Source organism: Electrona antarctica (assembly GCF_951216825.1).
Source record: "Electrona antarctica genome assembly, chromosome: 18".
Taxonomy (NCBI): domain Eukaryota; kingdom Metazoa; phylum Chordata; class Actinopteri; order Myctophiformes; family Myctophidae; genus Electrona; species Electrona antarctica.
This window is the reverse complement of record NC_136799.1, coordinates 18,048,061-18,072,066: the sequence shown is the minus strand read 5'-3', so window position 1 is coordinate 18,072,066 and position 24,006 is coordinate 18,048,061. Positions and strand designations below refer to the sequence as shown.

General features: G+C 43.0%; 1 protein-coding gene across 2 annotated transcripts in view; it reads right to left on the bottom strand.

Moving 5' to 3' along the window:
* The window catches only part of slc4a11 (solute carrier family 4 member 11), a 179,683-nt gene that overhangs the window by 94,900 nt on the left and 60,777 nt on the right, over nt 1-24,006 (bottom strand). For both annotated transcript variants that reach the window (XM_079528367.1, XM_079528368.1), the window contains exon 2: nt 6,202-6,252. In XM_079528367.1, the coding sequence (XP_079384493.1) occupies nt 6,202-6,252 (51 nt within the window). The remainder of the gene's footprint in view (nt 1-6,201; nt 6,253-24,006) is intronic.

Genomic DNA, 24,006 nt, shown 5'->3' with positions numbered 1-24,006 from the left:
ACAAATGTGCCCTCCGAACCCACCTCCTTCCACCCATCTCCCCTTAAAGGAGCATTCAGTGATTTGGGTGATTTGGAAAACCACCCAGTCCGCCCCGGTAACAAAATGTGCACATGCACGCTCTACAGTGGGGGGAAGTGCAACAGGCCAACAGCATGTGCACCAAGGCCTGCCCCCAGTCGATCATGATTGGAGGAAGGCCCCTCTCATCCTGATTGGATGAAGGCTTTGCCACCCGCCACCAAAACTGAAACTAGGGTTTTTTGACCCCAGGGGCTCACTGGGGACAGGGAGGAACTCCTTATATGGTCAGCACACTCTATAGTAGGGAGGTTTATCCAGAAAAAAAGGAAAAATAAGTGATATTTGAATTAAGTCAAATCACTGAATATACCTTTAAAAAAATACTGGCACACATCACATGCATGTAATCCATGAAAGAAATATACAGAAGCCAGTTAAAAGCATCTATCATTCATCATCATCTATTTTATTCATTTAATACGCATATTATCTCTCCCACTACAAGTTGTATGCATGCAAGTGGCATTGCACCAAGTTCATCATTCATATTCTAGTATTCCTGTTATCTTTAGCCCAGGTTCACCCAGTGGCCCCCATAGACCTCAGGCTGTCAGAATCACCGTCAGTCCCTGTTCCTGCACTCTTGTGAGTGTCACGCATACAACAGGACACCTGTGTGTCAGTGTGTGACAGTACGGCAAGACCTAGAGGGGCTGTACCGTTATTGGAAATAACAGCGGGTCAGGCACGTGGTGCTCTGCTGCAAATCAAATTGGTTGATTTGGAGATGCCCGAAACACTCCCAGACTTGAGCTGTCACAGTGGGGTGCAGGGTCCACTGCTCGTAGTGAGAGCAGATACACTCCCAGCCAGTCCCTGGGACATGGGCTGCTCTGAGTAAAGTTCTGCAGGTGAAGTCTGCTGCAGAGTGCAGACAATCAGTCTGTGTGCTCAAATGTGTAACACACGACGAGACCGGAGTTCCCCGTGTCTGTTGATGTGAGACGCGGTTGTCGTGTCGTCTGTCCTGACTAATCTCTCAAGACATCTCTGAATCTGTCGGCAACTCCCATTAAAATGTATAGAGCTGTTGTTATTAAGAATGAAAATAATGGTGCAACACTGGAAGAGGAGGTTTTTTTTGCAGATGGGTTACCAGATTAGTCCTGACCAGAGTGTAGAGCAGGAGAGTGGCGACACGCTTTGATCTCGCCGCAAAGCGGGTGCCTATGGGCTATAGTTCCAAACATTGGAACTATTCCATTGAGATAGAATGAGCACTTCCGCATTCCATTGTTAAAATGGGAGTCAACGCTAGTGTCGCCACTCTCTTACTAGATTACTCTGGTCCTGACTAACACCTTAGAGTTTCAGAGCTAAACACTGACACCAGGTCAAGCAAACCTGCTCCGTCGATCTGGAGAGCTGTATCATGTTGAGGAAATTATATGAAAAACAACCATATTCTTGAATGAATTTTATGTTCTGTAAAAAAAGTTTTCATATCGGTGTGTATCAGACAGTACATGCAGATACCTGTGACAGGCCGGCCGACCGATATATGGATGCAGTACTTATGACTCACCCTTCTCCCACTTTCCTCCAGCTTAAAACCAATCCACATGAAAACTAGTAGGCTTGCAAATATCCGACAGCTTATTGCCGGAATGCTGAGAGAGCAATATCTGATCTGCATATCTTTATCTGATGACCGTATCTGTGAGAAGCACACACTCCCAAAAGCCTTGTCCAAATCCTAGTTCATTCCATTTGTCTTAAATCAGGATCATCACTCTCACTCACTCTCGCACACACTCTTGCACACACACACACACACACACACACACACACACACACACACACACACACACACACACACACACACACACACACACACACACACACACACACACACACACACACACACACACACAGTCACACACACACACACACACACACACACACACACACACACACACACACACACCGAGGTGGGGTGGGGTGGGGTGAAAAAGATGATAATATTTAAGGCGCCCACAATGTTGGTGGTTGTTTTTTTTAGGGTGGAGCAAAACAAAACAACATTTGGGGAAGGGGGCACTACAGTGTTAGTTAGGCTATACAATTGAATATGAACATTTTCACTGCTGTTTGTTGACAACCAATCGATTCGTGCACATGCAAAGCATCAGATTTTCACTCTGGAAATCGCTTTGAGTATTGGCAGTCTACCCGTCAGACCCCTGCCCCCCCACCCAAAAACTGACCGCCCAAATCACATGTGACAATGACATGCACAAATCACTCAGATGACAACATTTTCTATTCAAAACAGCGTTAATCACCGAAAGGCAACAAGTTTGCATGCCTGACTTACAATCACATGCATACATATGCATGTGATTGTATACACAGAGACCATGCATACATGCATGCACATTAAAACCGCCCCACTCTCACACAAATGCCTCCCTTTCCACACACCCTCTCACTCCAGACTCAATGGCTGGGCTCTGACTTTCAATTCACCTTGGGAGAAAGCAACGACCAAAAGAAGACAAACAAACAAATAGAGGGGATTTTCATCCCAAAATGCAATCTATTCATTTTGTAAGAGAAGATTGCTAAGTAAGTAGGTCGGGAAAGGCTTATTGTCGGTATCGGCCGGTAATACGTGGAAGTCTGTCCCCGTTAAAATGCGCTTGACCCCTGGGAGGTAGCGCGCCGAGCCTAGCATCAGCTTCCAGTACTTACTGCACAACTTGCTGCACCCAAGCCGTGCTCCTCATACGCTAAGTTGGTGGTGCCCAGAATCTAACCCATGACCATGTGGTCCAAAGGCGAGAGCTCTACTGACTGAGCTAACCGGACTGTAGATTGCTAACCAATGCTAGCCGATTTCCATTGCTCAATGTTTGATAAAACACAGTCCCAGAGACAGCAACAGGGTCCAGATAGATAGCTGGTAAGTCAGTCACTAAAGGCCAATTCATACTATAATACTAAAATAGTTTTAGGTGATGAGGTGACGGTCGTTAGTAAAAACAGAGAGATGTGTTCAGGTGATCGTCACCTAATGTATCACCTAAAACTGGAGTATGAATAGGCCTTAAAGGACCACTTTTCAACATCTCTTCATATAATTGGTCCTCACTAATGTTCATGATAAAATACCACCATTTTTTCCTACTCAGTCTGTGTCTCATAGGAAGGCTGTGGGCAGTTCAGAAACCCGTCCACCAGTGACATCATCGATGGTGAATCCAAGCTAATAGAACCGGCAGGCTTTCTTTTCCTGAAAAGTTGCAATGCAAAAGTTGAAGCCATCGTTCTCACGATAATACAAATCTAAATATATTTTAAAACAAATCTTGTTTAAAAAAAAATCTGCCTAATGATGATGTCACTGGTGGACGGGTGTCCGAACTGCCCAAAGCCCTCCTATGAGACACAGACTGAGTAGGAAAAAATGGTGGTGTTTTATCATGAATATTAGTGAGGACCAATTATATGAAGAGATGTTGAAAAGTGGTGAAGTGGTCCTTTAAGCATTTTGCCTGAGACAAAATGATGTTTTGCTCTATACTGCTGTACTACTGACGAGATCGCTGAAATTTGAAAATGAGACATTAGGTACACGCATTGTAAGCATCAGTTCATTCAGTCCATCATACTTCCATCATCCAGTCATTAATGCAGCATGACATACAGACAGTACAACATGGCTGCCGCCTCACACAGGAAACAATCGGTGAGCCGGCAGACACGCCTGCACCGGATTGCGACGTGGCCGAGGCGGCGTCCAATCTCCCGTTAATGAACCTTTGAGATGACAATTGTGGTTAAGGCTCGCCCCGTCAACGATAATGTAATTGCGTTTATATCTCGATAAAAAGGGCTGTCTAATAAAGACACCGTATGTTCAATAACCCCCCCCCCCCCCCACCCCTGTGAGAGAAGGCGTCGCGTGAAACGGTGTGATGAGGCACAGGAATAATTGGCTATGGGAGGCGGGGAAGGGGACATGAGGGGGGGGGGGGGGGGGGCAAGTATATCCAAATGAAGGCACATTCTAGCCTCACTGCCTGCACTGCACATACTAATTGGGTACCTCTCCTTGGCTTCAAGGTAATGAAACTCTTGTTATCTTAACCCATTTAGGCCTGACGTCGAATTTAAAAAAAGTTCTTCTAAATCCTGACAGTTTTCTGAAAAACACGTGTTTCTATGTCAGTCGTTCTCAAACATATTCATGTCAAGGACCCCAAATATATGACATTGGCCGCCGACCCCCATCTGAAAATAATGTTGTTCCAGGGACCCTCCCAGTAGCAAAGATTTGAGTTAAAAACTCGCTCTGTAACAATATATATTCAAAGATTTCAGGCACATTTTCACGATTTTTCTAAAATAGCAGACCTACAAGCTCGTAGAGCTTGTAGATCTGCTATTTTTCAAGAGCTAAAGTATAACATAATGCTTTAAAAACCAAAAAGGGTTCCCGCCCAAAAAGGATGACAAAGTTACATTATATCTAAAAGTACCGGAATGTGTGAGAGTTTTGGAGCCTGTGTTTAAGATGCATTTACAACCTACTGTATGTGGAATGTGTGCATCAACACGATCGCAAGCTTGCCTAAAAGAAGGCACTGCTCACCGATGGAGTATACCGACGACAGCGGACACTGCCTGGCGGACTCAAGCAGCGGGTCAGTTTTTGGGTGGGGGGGCAGGGGTGTCTGTCTGACGGGTAGACTGCCAATACTCAATGCGATTTCCAGAGTGAAAATCTGACAAGAGTGCCCCAAGAAATTACGGACCTGTCCTTAAACAGCCCATAGCAGCAACGGACAAAAATCTGTCTGGGAATTTATAGTACAGCGACAACCAAAAAGTAGCTAGAACATGCAGCCAAAGTGCGTCAACCAGCTAACCGGTCAGTCAAGAAAATACAAACTAAAGGGTACAGGATGATAGTCAATAGAACTAGTCCTACAGTCTGTTTTGCAGTCAATATAGTAGTAGTGTGTAGTGTACTGCTCATCGGTTTAACAACCTCATATTTTGACAGTGCAGTTTTACACACACAAAAAGATAAAAGAGAGAAATATGTCTATTATCAAGTTTGACATTTTTAGACCGGCTGAATGATTTGAGAAATTTTAGAACCCGACAAAGTATTTTTATGTACAACATAAAAGCCTACAGTATATACCGTATTCAATCATGAATTCATCATTCATGATGAGATGCTACACTGCTTTGTCATAACTACTACTCTCCCCAGCAATGTCACCAACAGCAGCAGCCACTCAACGTGTATGGAAAAGATCTGTGAGTTTTGAACATTTTGTGTCATCAATCATGCATGAAAATATTTTCTTTCTGTTGGGGTTATGGGAATACTTCTCAAACTTCCGAGAATAAGAAACATTTGTTCTGAATGGGCCTCATTCACCAACCATTCTGCTGATAACAACCAATATTAAGAAGAAATGTATCCACACAGTTTTCACATATTGTGAGATTCACCAATGTAGTTACCTACAGTACAGAATATTCTAGAGCAGTTGTATAATATTATACATATATTTAAATTACAATAATCTTTTTTTTTCTTCATTTATAATACATGATTGAAATTTTAAATCCAACCTGAACAGTAACGGGTGAGTTGAACCCGAAACTTGCACTTCCAATTAATCTGGTTGGTTCCTTGCATGTATTTATCAACTATCTTTTGGGCGTTATGTTGTGTTTTTGGTGACATTGTGTCTGTATGCTATGGATGAGGTGATGTGCTTTTACCTTTTATAACCAAATAAATTCATTCAATCGTTCATTCAAGAGTCCTTGAGCAAGCAAGGACCGAATCATTCACAAGCTCTAAGGGGCTGTTCTATGACCTTGCACTCAGACTGTAGCAGCCATCAATCAAGCAGTATCATGATTACATTGTCATAAAAAAATGCACCAGCACTGGTATTGGTGCCAAATATTTAACAAATAGTATGGAATGGCATCTGTGAGCCTGATGGACAGGGAGATGACCTGAGCTGTATGTGTACGTGCAATGTGTGAATGAATGAATGAATGAATGAATGAATGAATGAATTAATTAATTAATTAATTAATGAATACGCAAATTATGTATCCTTCTTTGAAACTCGCACTCACCCATTTCTTGGAAGAAGTATCCATTCTTTGACATCCCAGAGGGAGGCGCCTCTGTGGAGAACAGGAGGAGAGTAGGTGAGTCTCTAGGCATAGTGAATAACACAATTAATAGGACAGAGTTTGAAAAAACGCAATTTTGAGGGCGCACAAGTTCATGAAGATATTATTTTCACAAATGCAAATTAACAGTCTTTTACATCTGTGAGATAGATAGGTGGAGATCATTAGGCTTAGAGCCTATTTAGTATATAGATCAAATTCTGATGCAGGCATGTTCTTACAAAATTATTCCTGACATCCAAGTGAAGAGCAAAATATTTCAGGTGCTATTTTGATTATTACTCTTCTAAAGACCTTTAGTTAGAAAATGGTTATTGTGTTGAGGATTCCATTTGTGTAAGTCTCACGCTGACTGATACATATGAATATATACAATAAAACTCAAAAAAATACAACAATATCATTCATACCTAGAGTATAGCCCTTCATGTGTTTTTCTGATTATATATTATATGGAACAATCCATATACTGGGGGTAGGATATCTTGAAATACTAATGAGAAATGTCCTTTGGCTGTATTCTATTATGCATGATGGGACACATGGAATTATTATATAGCCTCTGTGACTTTGATTCTTCAGCTCAGGAACAATATCTATAGGTATAAAAGTTAAACCACCATACGCTATTCTGAACATGTCCTGGATGACCTAGTTAATGAGGAGGATTTCAGCGTAATATGTAGGGATTTGGGTTTTTTCGTTTTTCTAGTATTGTATGTACAGAATCCAATCCATGTTATTCCACCATGTTTGGGTGAGATCGGATTGTTAATATTTCCATATTTGAGCAGAAAAAGTCTGATTGTTGGTACAGAGGTCATTGAGTGTGTGAAATAGGTCGGTTCCTCTCCATCTAGCTCTACCTCCCTTTCTTAATCATTACCTACCTTACACCTACCTAAACAGAAACGGTTGGCTAATGGCCCCTACACACTGTAGGAGTTTTAAAGTTGTCGGCGAGTCATCAAATCGTTATGTATTTCACACTACAGGACAGGAGTCTTTTTTTAATTTAAAACCGACTGTCATTATATCTGTGTGGCTTTCACACTAAACAATTGATCGCCGACTTGGCATCACACACTGCAAGAGTTCACCAAGATGCGATCCAGACCCGATACATATAGGCTACATCACCAATTCATTTTGACATCTCACGCACGTGCTGGATGCCGTGATACAAGCGCGAGAACGACACAGTCACACAGGACGCGGATGCGCCTCTCTCCCTCTCTTTCTCTCTCTCTCTCTGCGTGCACGCCACAAACAGGAATAGTGAGGCTACACAGGGCGAAATGTTTAGCGTTTAGCGTGTAGCCTACGCGCTACAGTGAGACAGGACGTTAAATCTTGATTTTCATTAAATAACTCTGTCTCTCTCCGTATGTGCGCGGCTGCAGTTTTATCAACATTATTCAAGTGAAATGCGTTGGTTTTATAGACAGCAACATTGGGCTAATATAGCTACCAATATGTACGACACAGGGACCCAAGGAATAAAGGTTATATATATTATCATCTATTCTGATCATCTATTGATACAGTCGACAGACAGTCACTGTCAGTGAGTACAGCTGTCCTGTGCTCTCATTGGCTGTAATATGGCCTTCTCGGTGTGCGGTCACAACCCAGTTCATACTGTAGGATGTCCAGTTGGCGAGAGAGCCAAATATCAAAGCTGCTAGATATTCAGAAACGGTCGGGAAGGCATCGGCGAGCGCTTTTTATCGGCGCTATATCTTCTCGCAGAGCCTTTCACACACAGCGAGCAAAACCTCGGCGATCAAAGACCGATCTTGCGTCAGATCGGGAGTTTTGTCGGCGAGCGCCAAAAATGGTCCCCGACAGCATAATCGGAACAAATATCGTGCAGTGTGTACGAGCCATAAGGGAGACTGTTTGTACTGATGTCAGGGATCTCCATATATGGGCATAATTACACAGACTGGCAAACAGTAATAGACAACTTGAACTGTGTGGCTTCTGAAATATATACTGTATATATTTTAATAAGCTTCACTTGGCTGATAGTCAACACAGTAATGTGTTTTACTTTCACCACAGGACTCATTTTGAGTAAGTGGATGCTATTAAAATGCTGAATGTCTCAATTTCCAGGGAGACTCTTCAAAGAAGCACAAATTGTGCATAGATGCGCATGCATGCACGCACGCACGCACGCACGCACGCACGCACGCACGCACGCACGCACGCACGCCACGCACGTACCTATGCACGCACGGCACGCACACAGTAAAATGCAACAGAATACATAGCATACATAGGAGAAGTTTAACACACACAAACAGAATATAAAATTCCATCATGTTTAACATCAGTGTGACAACATATGGCAACGGCAAAAACCCATATGGGAACCGTTATCAAATAAAAACTGAATTCAGTTTGCAGTGTGTCTACTGCTGGGGCTGGCGACAGCAGAGGGAAACGTGTGCGTCATGCGACACTGTGGATGTGTACAGCATGTGGATAGCGAGATACGACATAGGGAGATATAGAACAGAACAGGGTAGAGGGACATTGCAGGCTGTGTTGAAGGGCAGATGGAGGGCAGAAGAGGATGACGCTTTTTTGTTGTTTCCTTAAGTCAGGCTTTTCTCAGGCATTAAGATGATGTGTTCACATATTCATACTAGACCCCAACATCAGCCACATGCCTGCTGGATATTTCCCTGACATGACTGCTAAAAAAATAAAAATCCCCACGGCCTGCACGAATGCACACAGCGATTACCGAAGGGCAGGCAGAGACACATTCAGATAGGCTGACTGAAATATGTACACGCACGCACGCACGCACGCACGCACTCACGCACGCACGCACGCACGCACGCACGCACGCATGCACACAACTTATTCAAACATCCTATTCCTCTTTTATCCTTCTCTCCATAAATGTTTTGCCAGGCAAAAAAGTGATCATCAATGCCTTTTCTAAAACACAGAATTTCATATTTCAACTGCCAAGAAAATTCAGTCCCTCTCTCACACACACATGCACGCACATGTACACACACACACACACACACACACACACACACACACACACACACACACACACACACACACACACACACACACACACACACACACACACACACACACACACAGTTCATCTGATAAACATTCTGTAAAGATATGTCATGTGCCACATGATGTGCAGCATATTTACTTTTTTTTTATCCCACAATTTTGTAACCCATTTTTCACTCCTGTGTCAATTATCTAATGTGATCCTGGGCTCTACACACCCTCCACCAACCTAGAACAACGGAATTGAACTCATGCTTCCTTCATGCATGAGTGTCCAAGTTGCTCCTTTACACCTGACAGGGGGAATTTCCCTGGTTGGACATAGCACGTGGAAGGAACACGTTATTCCAACCAGTTCCTTTCCCCTCCATCAGGCGCCCCGGCTGGCCAGGGGGAGGTAGTTTAGAGACCAGGATTACTGCACGTTTTTTGTGAGGGTACCCTACCTACCCTAGGGGACACGGGGAGAACATGCAAACTCCACACAGAAAGGCCCTTTTGCCAACCCCGCCTCAGGTATGGACCTTCTAGCTGTGAGGCGACAGCACTACCGACTGTGCCACCGTGCCCCCTTGCTGAGATGGAAGTTTGTATGTGCATCTTAAGCACGTCTTCTACTCTCAAGAGTAAAACTCCAGAGTAAAAGGACCAGGGACTTTATTCTCCATGCAATTAGACTGCTTAATCTGCACATATAATGATAGAGCCTCCGACGTTCACCACAGAACTGGTATTCTATACTGCCGAGTGTGTTCTTGCAGTGAATTGTCTTATTGAAATAGCTCTAAATGTTAACCAAAGTAAGCAAATGTGTTAACATTGTGGAATTTGAATCACAGAGCTAGCAGAGCTTCAGCTAGCTCTGTCCCACGAGTGGATTTGTGACAGTGTCAGAGGGATGCCAGTGGCTGAGTGGACTGTGGTGAAGCTCATTCATTGTCAGTCATTTCACTTCCAGCTCAAGTTCTCCATCACATTCTTTGTTTTCTTGGTGGCAGCAACCTCTGCTGTAATCTACATATAAAAACAGAACAGAGTAGTTTTTCACTTCATTATTCAGACTGAAAGCCCTTCCCACGGCAGCAGTTTCTGGGATGGGCGTTGCCAAGGCAGCAGTCTTCGCCGATTGGTTCACACCAACCAATCAAAATAGTAGCAATGCAGATGACGTTGTCAATCATTGTGGCTAATCCAGTTGCTAACCAAACACTACTAGCATGTAAACAAACACAGTACAATATGTCGGATGATGATGTTTCTAAAACCTGTCGTTTCTGTAAAGAGGGCTATTTAACAAATGAACTGCTCCTGACGGAACGTTCCGCCAGTTGGAATCCAACCGGCAACTGCTATTGGCGTAACGTTCCGTCTGATAAGCTTTATTATTGATATCAAACCGGATCGCTGATTTCTTTTTCTTTTTCTTTATTTTTTGGCTTGGCCTTTCCTTCAGCGCTGCCGTTCACCTCCCTTTATACAGGCCGACTAAAAAGCTGAATAACTCGAAATCTACGGAGCTCTCCATGGTTTGGATAAAACGAGCGATGTTCGGAGGTCTTTGCTGATTATCCGGTGATCTAGAGGGAACATTGGCGCTTTCTAGAGCAAGGATGGCTTCATTTTAGCTCGCTAGCATTGACACTATTTATTTAGCATCTAAGATGGCCCAAACAGGATGTGAATCCAGCGTGTGTCACACTACAAATGGCTCGGCAGTCTGCGGTTGGCTCAGCGTCCACCCAGTAGATTAGTAGGTTAATAGCCAGATCGATACGGTCGCAAGTTACTACAGTGGGGGAAGCTATGGTTGTTGTTTGACGTCATCGAGTGACGGTGCTGATGGCAAATCACCAATTGGCTGAGCACGGAATGTGATGGTGTATGATGATGATGATAAGAGCGCCCCTCACTTCACACAAGTGTGATTTTTGTAATGGCCATGGCTCAGGGCTGGAGCCTGGCTAGTTGTAGACTGGAGTTGAGAGATGCCTTTCTGGGAAAATATGGTAAAATCAATGAGAAAGTCATAGTCTTTGACAACTACTATCAAGCTACACTTGGGCAAAGCAGAGAGCATTAGAGCTTCACTATTGCAAGATGTTGGTAGAATATTAAGTGTGACTGTATGAACGTGATGCAGGACGTTTCTGTAAAAGAATCCGTGCTTGGTCAACTTTGACGCCAATAAATGCAGGTTACGGCCATTGGAGAGCATCTTTGAAAGCTCAGTATAGTTCTGAATCAAATCAGCTGAACGACAGGTGTTTGTGTTCACTGCAGCTGCACTAGCCTGCAGGTCTTTTATTGATGTGGTGAGCTGTCCCCTCTGGTTGACTGCAGATGTCAAGCCTCTCTGACTCTATGTCTTGTTGAGCTGTTGGGTAACACAGGACACATAAAGAGATCAAGGTACTAGACTGGAAGGGGATGTGGAATATAAATGTGTAACATTACTGTAGTTATCATGACCAATTCTTGGCCTAGACATTCTTAACCCATTCAGGCCTGACCTCAACATTTAAAAAAAAAAGTTTTCTAAATCATGACAATTTTCTGAAAGATTTGAGGCACATTTTAACGATTTTTCAAAAATAGCAGACCTACAAGTTCATGGCGCGCCACTCGGTGGCGCGCTATGAGCTTGTAGATCTGCTATTTTTCAATAGCTAAATTATAACAATGTTTAAAACACCAAAAGGTGTTCCCGCCCAAAATGGGTTAAGATACTGTAGACAATTAACAAGTTTACCTGGATGAATTAAAACTCTATGTAAATGTTAGTTTACTAACCTTTACTAAATTGTACTGTAATGTTTATATACTGTATATAGAGGCATATATGACATATTGGACCATTGTTATTAGCTTGTTTATCCAAGCCATTGTTTGCTATGAAGGGTTGTGTCCAACACGTGACATTCAACAGATTAAGGATGCTTCAGATTTGCACGCCTTGACAGGCTTATATTAATAGCAGCTGTAGGAGGAAGAACTGTCTGGTATGAAGCCACACAATCACTTCAGTCAGATAGTTAAAGTTCAGTAATCAGTCTTGGTGACACTATTGCAAAGGCATGAGAAAATATACCTCTATGACAAACGGTTTCAATTATAGAACCTCTAGATGCACGTGAGCCACGACCACACTTCCTCATCACGTAGAGGTACCTACATGTGCGCCAGTGAGCGGAGGAAGTGGTTGGGAAGCACAAGAACAGATGCTATTGACACAGAGCGTCTCACTTGCATGAAGAACTATGCATCAAGTCAGGACAGTTAATACTGTAACTGAAGGATGTGCATACAAAAAGGACAGGTGAATGATTAATAGGAAAGTATATGGTCCTGTGTGTGTGTGTGTGTGTGTGTGTGTGTGTGTGTGTGTGTGTGTGTGTGTGTGTGTGTGTGTGTGTGTGTGCGCGCGCATGCGTGTAGTTGTGTGAGTGAGTGAGTGAGTGAGTGAGTGAGTGAGAGAGAGAGAGAGAGAGAGAGAGAGAGAGAGAGAGAGAGAGAGAGAGATTTGATCACAAGAGTGCAAAACGTAGATGCAAAACGTTGTTGTCTCCACCATGTTTTTTCACATCAGCTTGTTATAAAGCTGGAGCCAAGGAGGCTTATTTTTGTAAAACAAACCAGTACACCTCTGGGGTCATGGGATCAAGTTTGATATTTCAGATCCCATTCCAAGTTTGCAGGCTGTGGGTACTGTAGGGCAACCCGGCTTGGCGGAGACCAGTGCTCCGAGGAGCACACGTTTCTAGTTTATCCTCATTTCATGCTTGCCAGACACAGGTTTTGGCAACAGAACATGACCACAGACACCATGATTTATGCAGCGGGATCCTTCCTGAATCAAATATCCTGCCCCAAAGCTCATGTATTTGCCCTCAATAAGTGATGAGCACCAGTTCTTCTCAACACACACTCAGCGACCATACTTTCAAACAGACTCTCTAAACTTTCTTCCTCCCGTGGACTATTTCGAGATAATGAAATGCACACACTGGGTTTAAGATTATCCATTTTGTCATGAGATCTTTTATATAATATATATATTGGAGTCGTCTATTTTTTGTTGTTATGTGTTCTACGAACAGCAATATGTTAGAAACACAGGATTAAACTGTAATAACTGTAGGGTGCAGACATTAGGTCTATATCTTACAGAAAGAAGAATGAACACCAGAAGAGAACACCCAGCTTAAACCTAGCTATGAGACCGGTTGTTAAAAGGAAAGCTCATTACTAACCAACGGGAAGTCAGAGCAGGCTAGACCGGTATCACTCACTCACTCTCTCTCACACACTTGCACATGCACACCTCATCACATATATATAGCCAACAGCCTAAGCAAAGCTATAGAAATGTGGCCCATTTTTGCATGCGAGTTGGATCCTGCATTGTCCTTCCACTGTCAGTGAGTTAACAGCTATACAGTGTAGTGCTTGTACCAACTCTGAACTCTAAACCCTCAGGCTTTATCAAAGGAGAAATGGCAAAGCACCTAATTAACAGTACACCCACTTGGTGTATTGTCATTGTTCTCTCGAAATGTCAACAGAAAGACGATTCTTCAGGATAGAGGTGTGCATCTTCATTGGCCTCACGACCAGTGTCAGAGTGGGGCTGCAACTATTGATTATTTCCTCATTATTATTATTTCCTATACATATCAATTCATCGAATATTTTTTTAAAGTAATGTTTTTTTATTTTATAGCCTATGTATCAATGAATTAACACGAAAACATCCCCGATTATAATACTACCCTGTTTTTTAGGATATTTCCATTGAAAAAAAATATTCAGGCCAATAGGGTATATATTTCTATTTACAGTTTGCGCAAAGGTGTCGCTCAAAAATAGTGAAAGTAGCTGATAACATAATATTGTCTATATCGCTATTTAAAAATAAATAAAAATAAACCTGAGATATTTTCTCTAAAAACAATTTTTATTCAAATCAATCATACATTTTTATAATGTATTAAATCAATTTGTTTGATTAACTGTTTCAACACAAACACAGAGCAGTGCACATACAGTACTATACATAAATAAAAAAAAGAATGTCCGAATATACTAGCATCTGAGACACAACTACATACAGTAGGGCCCAAACAAGCCCAAACAGATGACACTTTGGAGCTTGTCCAAATGTAGCTATTGTATACAGGTTGGCAAGCTAACATTAGCCAATAGCTAATATTAGTGAATGATGTATTGTTGGCGTGTTGCACTGTAGGCCGAGCTTGAGGGCAAACCATGTCTTCAATCATGAGTCATGTAGGCCAAATAGTACACTCCTTTCAGTAAACTAAAAACTGACATGCAAAACAGGTTAGAGTTTGCTTTGGCGCACTACTACATAATAGTGAGTTTAGCATGCAGCCGCAGGTTAAATCGCATGCAGCTACTTCTACACACACTGACCTAGATCCCATGCATGTGCATGAACGTGAGTCTCTTTTGTTTAATGTCAAACATATGGAATTACCCTGTTTTCTGTGTAACTATGTAAAATGAGTATACATGTTGAACATGCACTGCATATGCACAGTTCATACACACCACCTTACACTTTGGACTTCTGTGAGCAGAGATCTCATTTTGAGTCAGTCCTTTCATCATAGATGGGTACATACCTGAGGGAAACATCTGCATAGTGCACAAAGACGTATAGACCTCTCATCATTATGTGGGCACTTTCATGTACCAAACCAACCTACGCCATGCACCGCTGTGAGCTGGGCTTCCTCTACAGTACACTTCCCATTTTAAGTCAGTCCTTTCATCGCCACCTGTCACTACTGTATGTACATGATATCTCTGTCACTCAGAGCAGTATAATATCTGTGTCGAAACCCACAAGCAAGGTGACATCAACTAAGCTCTCCATTTGATCGAGTATCAGGGTGGTAGGGGTGTGTTCAATTAATCGATACGGCAATCGTAATCGTACCCGTGCAGGAATATCCTGACACGGAACCTCTTCTCTGCCAGGAGTAGGTCAAGCGATTGCCCGCGCCTCATTCTTATTCGCAATGTCTCTGAAACAGTGTTCAAAGGAGTTGAATATGTTATTTAATACTGTAGTTTTTATTAGAAGTATTTTTTGTTTATATTTACAGTTAGATGTTGGATTGCTTGTGCCAGTAAGTAAGAGTGCATGAATGTCACCCTTTTGTCTTTAGTTATTTTTCCTTGATTTAGTTTGCATGAAAAATGTTGGCTAGGAATTCACACAACAGAACATATTAGGTTAACTTCATTCACAGTGGAGGCATAACTATGATCACCACAGTCATACTAAGGTTTCTTGGCCTTATCCCTTGTTTGAAACAGTTCTGGGATTCTTTCTTCTTTCTCTCTAATTTGTTAACACATAGGTAGGTCTATTCCACCATACAAAAATTACTTCACACACTATATAGAAGCACATCCTTAAGCCCTAACCACACCAAAGGGTCAAGACGGTTTTAGCGTTGTCCCTGCGGTGTGATATGACTTGTTGCACGTTGACCCACGTTGACCCTAGTGATTCAACGCATGGAATTCAATGGCCCAAACCACACCAAAGGGTCGAGACGATTTTAGCGTAACTCCTTGCAACCGTTTGGACCCAAGGAGTTGTATGGTGACCCTTTGGTGTGGTTAGGGCTTTAAAATGACGACATACAGAATGATGAAATCAATTAAATACTAAATGGAGCGAAATGAAACAGACAGTCAAATGCTTTGATGACAGGAGGTGTACTGTAAATCTTCAGACAATGGTGTCATGAAGATGTCTTCAAAGGTTTCAATAACATTTTGCGAGAGTTTGATGCTAGTGTCAGAAAAGGTGAAGGGCGAAAGGCAAAACTGCACAAAGATGAGACTGACGAACTTGACGGAAAAAAAGTTAAATGTAAACGCTGCAGCTGCATAGCAGCCGTCTTGGGACAACTTTCTTGTAGAAATTATTCTTGTAATGAAAGTTATTAAAACTATTTTTGTTGTTTCCATGTTGACATATTTGGTAACTGTTTTATAGCCAAAAAGTAAATATAGGCCTCAATCTATGAGCTAGCACAGTCTTGGTGGCAGCGGTGGCCGAACGGATTGCGGAGCGGTCTTGATACCGGAAGGTCGCCAGTTCGAATCAGCTGTCCGACACGTTAAAATTACCACCGCTGAAGTGCCCTTGAACAAGGCATTGAACCACTACGATGAAATGTTCTATGAGCAGGGCCTGGCTGGAAACAAGTTCTTGAGCTTAGCCCAGATACCCCATTGTCTCCACCAGGCCGAAGGCATGGGGAGAGAGTATGTTTTGCACTCCGTCCGTGTGTGTGTCCGTCCGTGTGTCCGTGTGTGTGTCCTTCCGTCCGTCCGTTACCAGCTAATCTCCGGCACCGTTAACCCGGTCGATGCCACACTTTGCACACATTTTCCGCATCTGCCTTTTATAGCGCCACCAGGAGGCCGACTTTTGTAAAACACATTTTTTTATATTACTCCTCCAGATTCTGTCCAAAAATCTCACAAATCGTTACACACTATCTCTATATGGTCATGTGCTCAAGTCGGATCTGTCCGATATTTCATATTCCATCCTAATTGGCTATAATTAGCTTTCACAGTTTGCAAGATTGCCCCGTTTTGAACAAAAGCCTCAAATCATGAACGCAGCATGCAATTTACGTGAAATCTTTCACACATTTTCTTACTAGGCTGAGGAATATATCCCACCCTTTTCACATTGGCCTGTTATAGCGCCACCAACAGGTTGATTTTTGCAAAACACATTTTTGGAACAAAATGCCTCAAAAACATGTTTATATTAATCCTAAACATTTTGCCAAACATTTTCACACAGTCCTATCCTCCTGGTGGAGACCTGTGCCCAGAAGGGCACTTTTTCTAGTTTCATTTCATTTCATTTCTATGAGCTAGCCAACCCTCCCCAGGGAGAGTGATATAATGCAGGTTACTGGGCTGCAGGTATATGCAGAGCAGATGCCTGAAAGCCCCCAGGGGGGACAGCCCTGGAATTTACAGGAGGTGAGGCAGCAGAGTCTGCAGGGAGAAAACAGGCCAGAGGTATGCCAGCGATTAAAAGGTGCCCCTCGCTGCGTTTGTAGTAAGATCTACAAGCCAAGCATTCTCGGAGGGCTGGGCCCGCATCAGCGGGGAAGAAGGGGATAGAAGAGGGATAAAGGGGAGAAGTGACGAAGAGGAGAAGGAATAAAGAGAGAGGAGGCGGGAGCTTTTGTTGGCTAATTGTGCCCATGGGCTATTTTGGCACCGGGCCTCGCTGCGTCTGTGGTCACAGACAGCCCAGGCAAAGAGGGAACTCCTCCAGCTGCTCTGCTCCGTGGCCATTTGGTTCTGACTCTTAACAAGAACAGAGCCGGCAGTCATGTTGGCCTTCTTCATTGGAGTTCAATTAGAAAAGGCTCCCTGCTTCTTTGGGCATTATAATACAGAGAGATACCAGGTACAGCATTACGGGGGGGGGGGGGGGGGTCTGTCCGGTGGAGAGTTCCGTGAGGTGAGGTGAATAATGTATAGTGGGTAGTGTGGCCGTAAGATAACATTTACGGATAGTGGAAGGTTCTAAACCCACTATATGTGGCTATTGGCATATTATGTTAGGGACCTTAGTGCTTAAGAGAGGGACTAAAGGCCATGACATGGTGAGTACGATTTGTATGCCACAAGAACACATATAGCGTGACACCCATGTATCTGATGTTCACATGGAGGCAGGTGCTGCACCCCTGTAGGCAGTTCAGGGTCATGTTCAAGGACAGATGCACAGATGGCCACACAGGATGTTCTGGAGATTGAACTTATGTTCCTACGAAAACATTTGAAGACTTAATGCTTCCGTTTCCTTCAGGCTCCACAAGTCATGGTATTCATATTGTTTCCTGTTGTGTTTTGCCAGTATTATAATTGTCTTTTTCTTGTAGCAGTGTGAGGTAGGCGTTTAATGAAAAGTGCATGAATAATGAAGTGCATTGTTGTAATTATTACTGTTATTATTTATGACAGCAGAATTAATTGAGAAACAAAAACAATCACCAGGCTTTTGTTTTACTTCTAAATTTCTCTAGAGGAGAATACTACGTGCAAACACTTATGAATTGTAAATTAAACGCAGGCGTTCTGGGGAAACAGCACTCTGCTTGTTTGTCAAACTCACTGTAACCCTGCAAGGTGACATAATCATCTGCAGCGGTTCCATTGGGGATGAGTCTTTGCCAGTCATTTCACCACAGTCAGATGCTTGCAATTTGACAGGAGTGGCACATACAAATTGCCAATCTTAGTTTTGCTGTCCTAACAGTTTCAAATTTTAAATTTACCCATCTGTAGCCTATTTAAAGTTAAAGAAATAATTATGAGAAATGGGTGCCATTTCTTCTTACGCCTTGGATGACAATTGGATGATTTGAGGCATTTTGTTCCAAAACTGTGTTTAGCAAAAATCCACCTGTCAGGTTGTGGCACTCCTGGTGGCGCTATAACAGGCCAATGTGAAAAGGGTGGGATATATTCCTCAGCCTAGTACGAAAGTCTGTGAAAGATTTTTTGTTCAAAACGGGCCAATCCTGCAAACTTTGAAAGCCAATGTTAGCCAATTAGGATGGAATATGAAATATCGGACTGATCCGGCTTGAACAAATGACTATAGAGATAGTGTGTAACGATTTGCGGGATTTTTGGACAGAAACTGGAGGAGTAATATCAACAAATGTGTTTTTTTAAAAGTTGGCCTCTTGGTGGCGGTATAACAGGCCGTTCTGGAAAATTTGGGGCAGAGGTTCATCGTTGGCAGTGTGTGTACAAAATTTGGCATCGACCGGGTTAACGGTGCCGGAGATTAGCTGTACACAGACGAACGGACGGACACGGACACACACGGACGGACGGACCCACACACACACACACACACACACGGACGGAGTGCAAAACATACTCTCTCCCCATGCCTTTGGCCTCGTGGAGACAATGAAACAGTGTGTATTTTTTGTGAGGTGTTTGTTGTTGTCAGTGGTCACTTTATAATACTGAGGGAAACCAGTTTAAATATTTATCCTCCCTTGCCTTAAAATAACTTATCAGCATTGTTAACATTCCAAGGGTTAAGACTTAAGAGACATGCCTCTATTTTATTGGCATTTCTTTTTCTTTTCCTTTTTTGAAGACAGACGGTAAAGATGTGCTAGAGAAACGACTGAAAGCAGGCCATGTGCTAGATTACAGCACATGACAGTTTGATTAGATCGGTGCCTCTGTGGTAACGTGTAGTGTACTAACTGGTTGAGCCACTGGACACTTTTATTCCCCCAAACTTCCCTGTTTCAATGAAGAATTCTAACAATGCTGACAAGCCATTTCCAAGGGAATGTCAAATGATAATAGTGTCTGAAAAGTGCTTGTTGAGATCAAAATGACTAACTACTAAAGTGCCTGGTGATGGCATGTGCCCCCAGGCCTATCCTGTATGAATATAAATCTGATGTAGGATTGAATTCCACCAGTGGCTTCTGCCCGAGTCTCTCTCACCGTACTGTTTCCCCCATATTGTCTGTCTCCTCATACTACGTCCACCATAGCGTGTCCCCAAATAACTACTCATACTATCTCCACCATAGTGTCTCACCCATACTCTCCCCAAATATTTGCCCCATACTACCTGCACCATACCATAGCTTCCATTCTGCCACCCTAAATCTGTCTGAGCCATCACAAAAAAAGAAAACAACTGGTCTGAACTGCCCATTCACCTATTATTTGCTCTTTTTTTAATCAATTGCTAAATATAGATAGGCTACAGGCCATCTCTTTATAAGGACATTTTTGCTACCACTATCTCCCATGTTTGATTATATCTGTTCCCATTTTAAAGCTGCTGTGAGCGATGATGAATCACTTTGGTGTGGTTGTCAGGCCTCCAATAATCACACAGCCATCCAATTATTACAACAGCAGAGGTACTGCTCTCGCTGCACCCTCAAACATACACGATCTAAGAATATAAAACGTGCGCTTGTTTAAACAGGGAAAGAGGCCCAGAGGCCCAGCTCCTCCACACACACATCTGTAGCCCTGAGATGGTGTCTGACGTTGATGATGTCACATGCTTGACTAAAGTAGTTGGCTTATAGTCGAAGATGTCTGGCATGTCAAAAGGAGGGTGAGTGAACGTTGACTGGGATGATGTTGGACCAGCAGTGAGTGTGCATGTACAATTGAACATGCATGTGTGTGTGTGTGTGTGTGTGTGTGTGTGTGTGTGTGTGTGTGTGTGTGTGTGTGTGTGTGTGTGTGTGTGTGTGTGTGTGTGTGTGTGTGTGTGTGTGTGTGTGTGTGTGGGCCAGTACAGAATGAATTCTGTACTGGCCATACAGTTTATGGAGCGTATCTTGAGTGTACAGGTTTTGATGAGGTCAGATCAACATATGGAATGTCAGAGCAGGTCAGCTCTATATATGGCGATCTAAGGGTGGCAGCGAGGGCAGTGTCTTGAGTGTGCAGGGTTTGATGAGGGCCTTCATTTTCGGACATGTCGAGAGGAAGGATGCCTGGGGAAGGATCAACATATGGAATGTCAGAACAGGTCAGCTCCATATATGAAGATCTAAGGGTTTGAGGTCAGATGTAGAGTTGCTGGCCAATATTGATCTCCATATACGGGCATTCACATATATGGGCTTAATATTGATGACACGTGATGTCACGTGGCATGACCATATATGGAGGCACGGGGTGCGTGGCGCACGGACGGACTGATGATGGGAAATGCACGTTTTCATAGTAAATGCGACCTGCGGTCGAATGTGATGCATTGTGAGCTTTTACAGTACATTTTCAGCGTGCAACACTGAGTGTAAATTAACCATGTCAAGCCATTATAATACTCTGTGGCGTGTGTGTGTATGTGCACATATCCTGCTTTGATATTCCCTATAGTGAGAATACCTGATCTGACAAAAAAAGAATAATGATCCAGCTCACACCAATGTGTTTGAAACGTTTTCTACTGTAGAATATAGCATGAGGTAGCTTAATGTACAAGTACATCCCCTGGATGTGACGCTAGTATGTCGCAGGGATTTACCCCCATTCCATTCCAAGCCTTTATGCTGACTGACAAACAGAGGCACTGGGTGCCATTTTCATAGTCTTTGGTATGACTCAGCCCGGGAATGACCCCCAACCTCCTAATCTCAGGGCGAACACTCTAACCCCAAGGCCACTGAACTGGTGAACTATGTTATAAACTCACTACACTGTTTATATTATAATTGTACTATAAGTCATTATAAAATGCTTTTATGATGCTATAATGCTGTTAGGAACATTGTTAAGAAGCACTAAGTATTCAGGTGCATATAACTATAAATATGGTGTTATTATAAGCCGATTATAATGCATTAAAAGTATCTTTATAATGCATTATAGAAATAATCTTCATAGCAGATGTTACAGTTTATCAGCATACAGTCCTCCCTGCTCCCTACAGCCAGGTCCGGGGTTTTAAAAGCTCTGCAGTAATCCCCAGACCCTTTCACCTGAGACAGCGTGATAGCTACAGTGAGATGGCTGGCACTGACTGCCATAGCGCGGCTGGAGCTGCGCTATGGCTGGCAGATGCACAGAGGTAGACAAAAAAGGCAAACGGGCAGAGGCATCGTTGCTGTGGTTGGTGCAGCAACATGTTTGTTTGTGGTGTGTTTCAGACTCCTCCTAAACTCTTATTTTCCATGCTTCTCTTCCCATCTCTCTCAGTTGGTCTCTCTCTTTAGGCTTCCCTTCTCTCCCGATCTCTCCGTTTCTATTGTTTTCTCCATTCTTCATGTGTCTCTTTTTACACTATCCCGTCTATCATCTCCCTCCACTGGACTCCATCTCTCTCTTGTCTCCCCCACCTTCTGGTGTCCATCTCACACTTTCTGTCTATGTGTGCTTGCGTGTGTGTGCATGTGCGTGTGTGCGACGTACATGAGAGCAAGCAAGAGAGAGACTGACAGCTTCCCCTTACAAGCCAACCACCACGAACCACAGTCAGAGAGCGGCATGAAATGAGCTGCCCTGATTTCCCATTTTCATAGCAGAAGAAGAAGTACAAGAAGCACAAGAAGAAGAAGAATGCATGCAGAAACAGAATGTCAGAGCTGGGGGATTCCTGCTAATTGCTTGCACATTCCCTTCTTCCTCTGGCACCATTAAAGCCAGGCGGCCATCTCCCTTTCAAGTGAGCTGAACACAGCCCACCGCCTCCACTGTAGTCCGCACCGCGCTACTCGTTTGTTTAGCCCCCCACTGAAATGGTATTATTTTGAAACACAGTGGCGTTACTTGTCGTAGTTGGACTGACACATACAACAAAGTAAAGGTGTGAACTCTTGATGTGAGGGCTGTATATCGGCCGGAACCTCTAGTATGTAAACCTCTAGTAATAAACTTCTGAAGTGGCTGTCGTTGTGTCCTATGCAGCTTAATGTTTAGATGTTATTAACACTGCTGGAGGTTTCGTTTCCATCTCCTTTGTAGCTATACTACAGTAATAATCAAAGAGATTCACTGCATAAACTATAAATGTAAAACTCTCGTATGGCATGGTACAGCAGATAAAATTGGTGTAGTATCAATGTTTCCCCTAGGACATTTTTGCATTTACTGTAGCGGTACCTGAAAGCAGGTGTCTTTGAGATTGACTGGTGTCAGAGTCACGGTGGCCCTGTGGCCCACCTCGAGGCAAACACTCTGCATATGGACAATACTGAGGCTTTTATCTGAGGCAAGATCATTATGATGGATCTTCCAAATGTTTGTTTCACAGATGTTTCCTTGCCCATTCCAATCAATTACGTTAGTGTTCCTGGGGTGACAAAAAGAACAAATCTACCAGGTATCCACATGTAGCATTGCGACGCAATGATAGTTTGTACTTTGTAGGTCTGTTCTTTTTGGGATGCAGTCTATTGAGTGATGTTGCAGAAACCTTTTCTCGTCTTCGGCTAAATGATAATTCTGATCAGCGTCGGTTTGCTTCGATGTTGTAAGGATTCTGCGTAAGGATTTTAGGAAATTATGCTTATAACGCTTACAAGAAGAGTTCCTATCTGCAGTCATGGAGTGCTTTGTTGCAGCTGTTCTGTTGAAAATAACAGGTTTTAATTAGCTTCTTCTACGAGTGGGAAGGACAACAACAGTGTTTTCCACTTACACCATCACATAAGGTAATCATTTTGCTCATTTATTATTAATCTGATGGTGTCGCCTGTCGGAAATGGATGATCTATCTATGTATATATACAGTTGAGTATACACACACATATTGTACAGGTTTTGTAAGAACAATTTTGTGCACCAACGAGAGTAAATTGGTCAACATCTACAGACTCAACATCGTAAAAATATACCACAATGGCATAGTTGTATTTTCCATCATGCATGTGATGTGACACCAACCTGTCACATGCCCTACAGTGTAGGGCATGTGACATGTAGGGCAATACGTTTAACCGTTTTCAGCTCTTTTCTTCTGCCCCAAAGCACCTTCCTACAGTGGCAGCAGCCGTAAACAGGAGCTGTAAACATGACCCCCATTCGTTCATTCATATATCCACAATAACCTCCCTGACTTGGCAGATACAGTACCTGTGCTCCGAGGTATGTTAATAATGT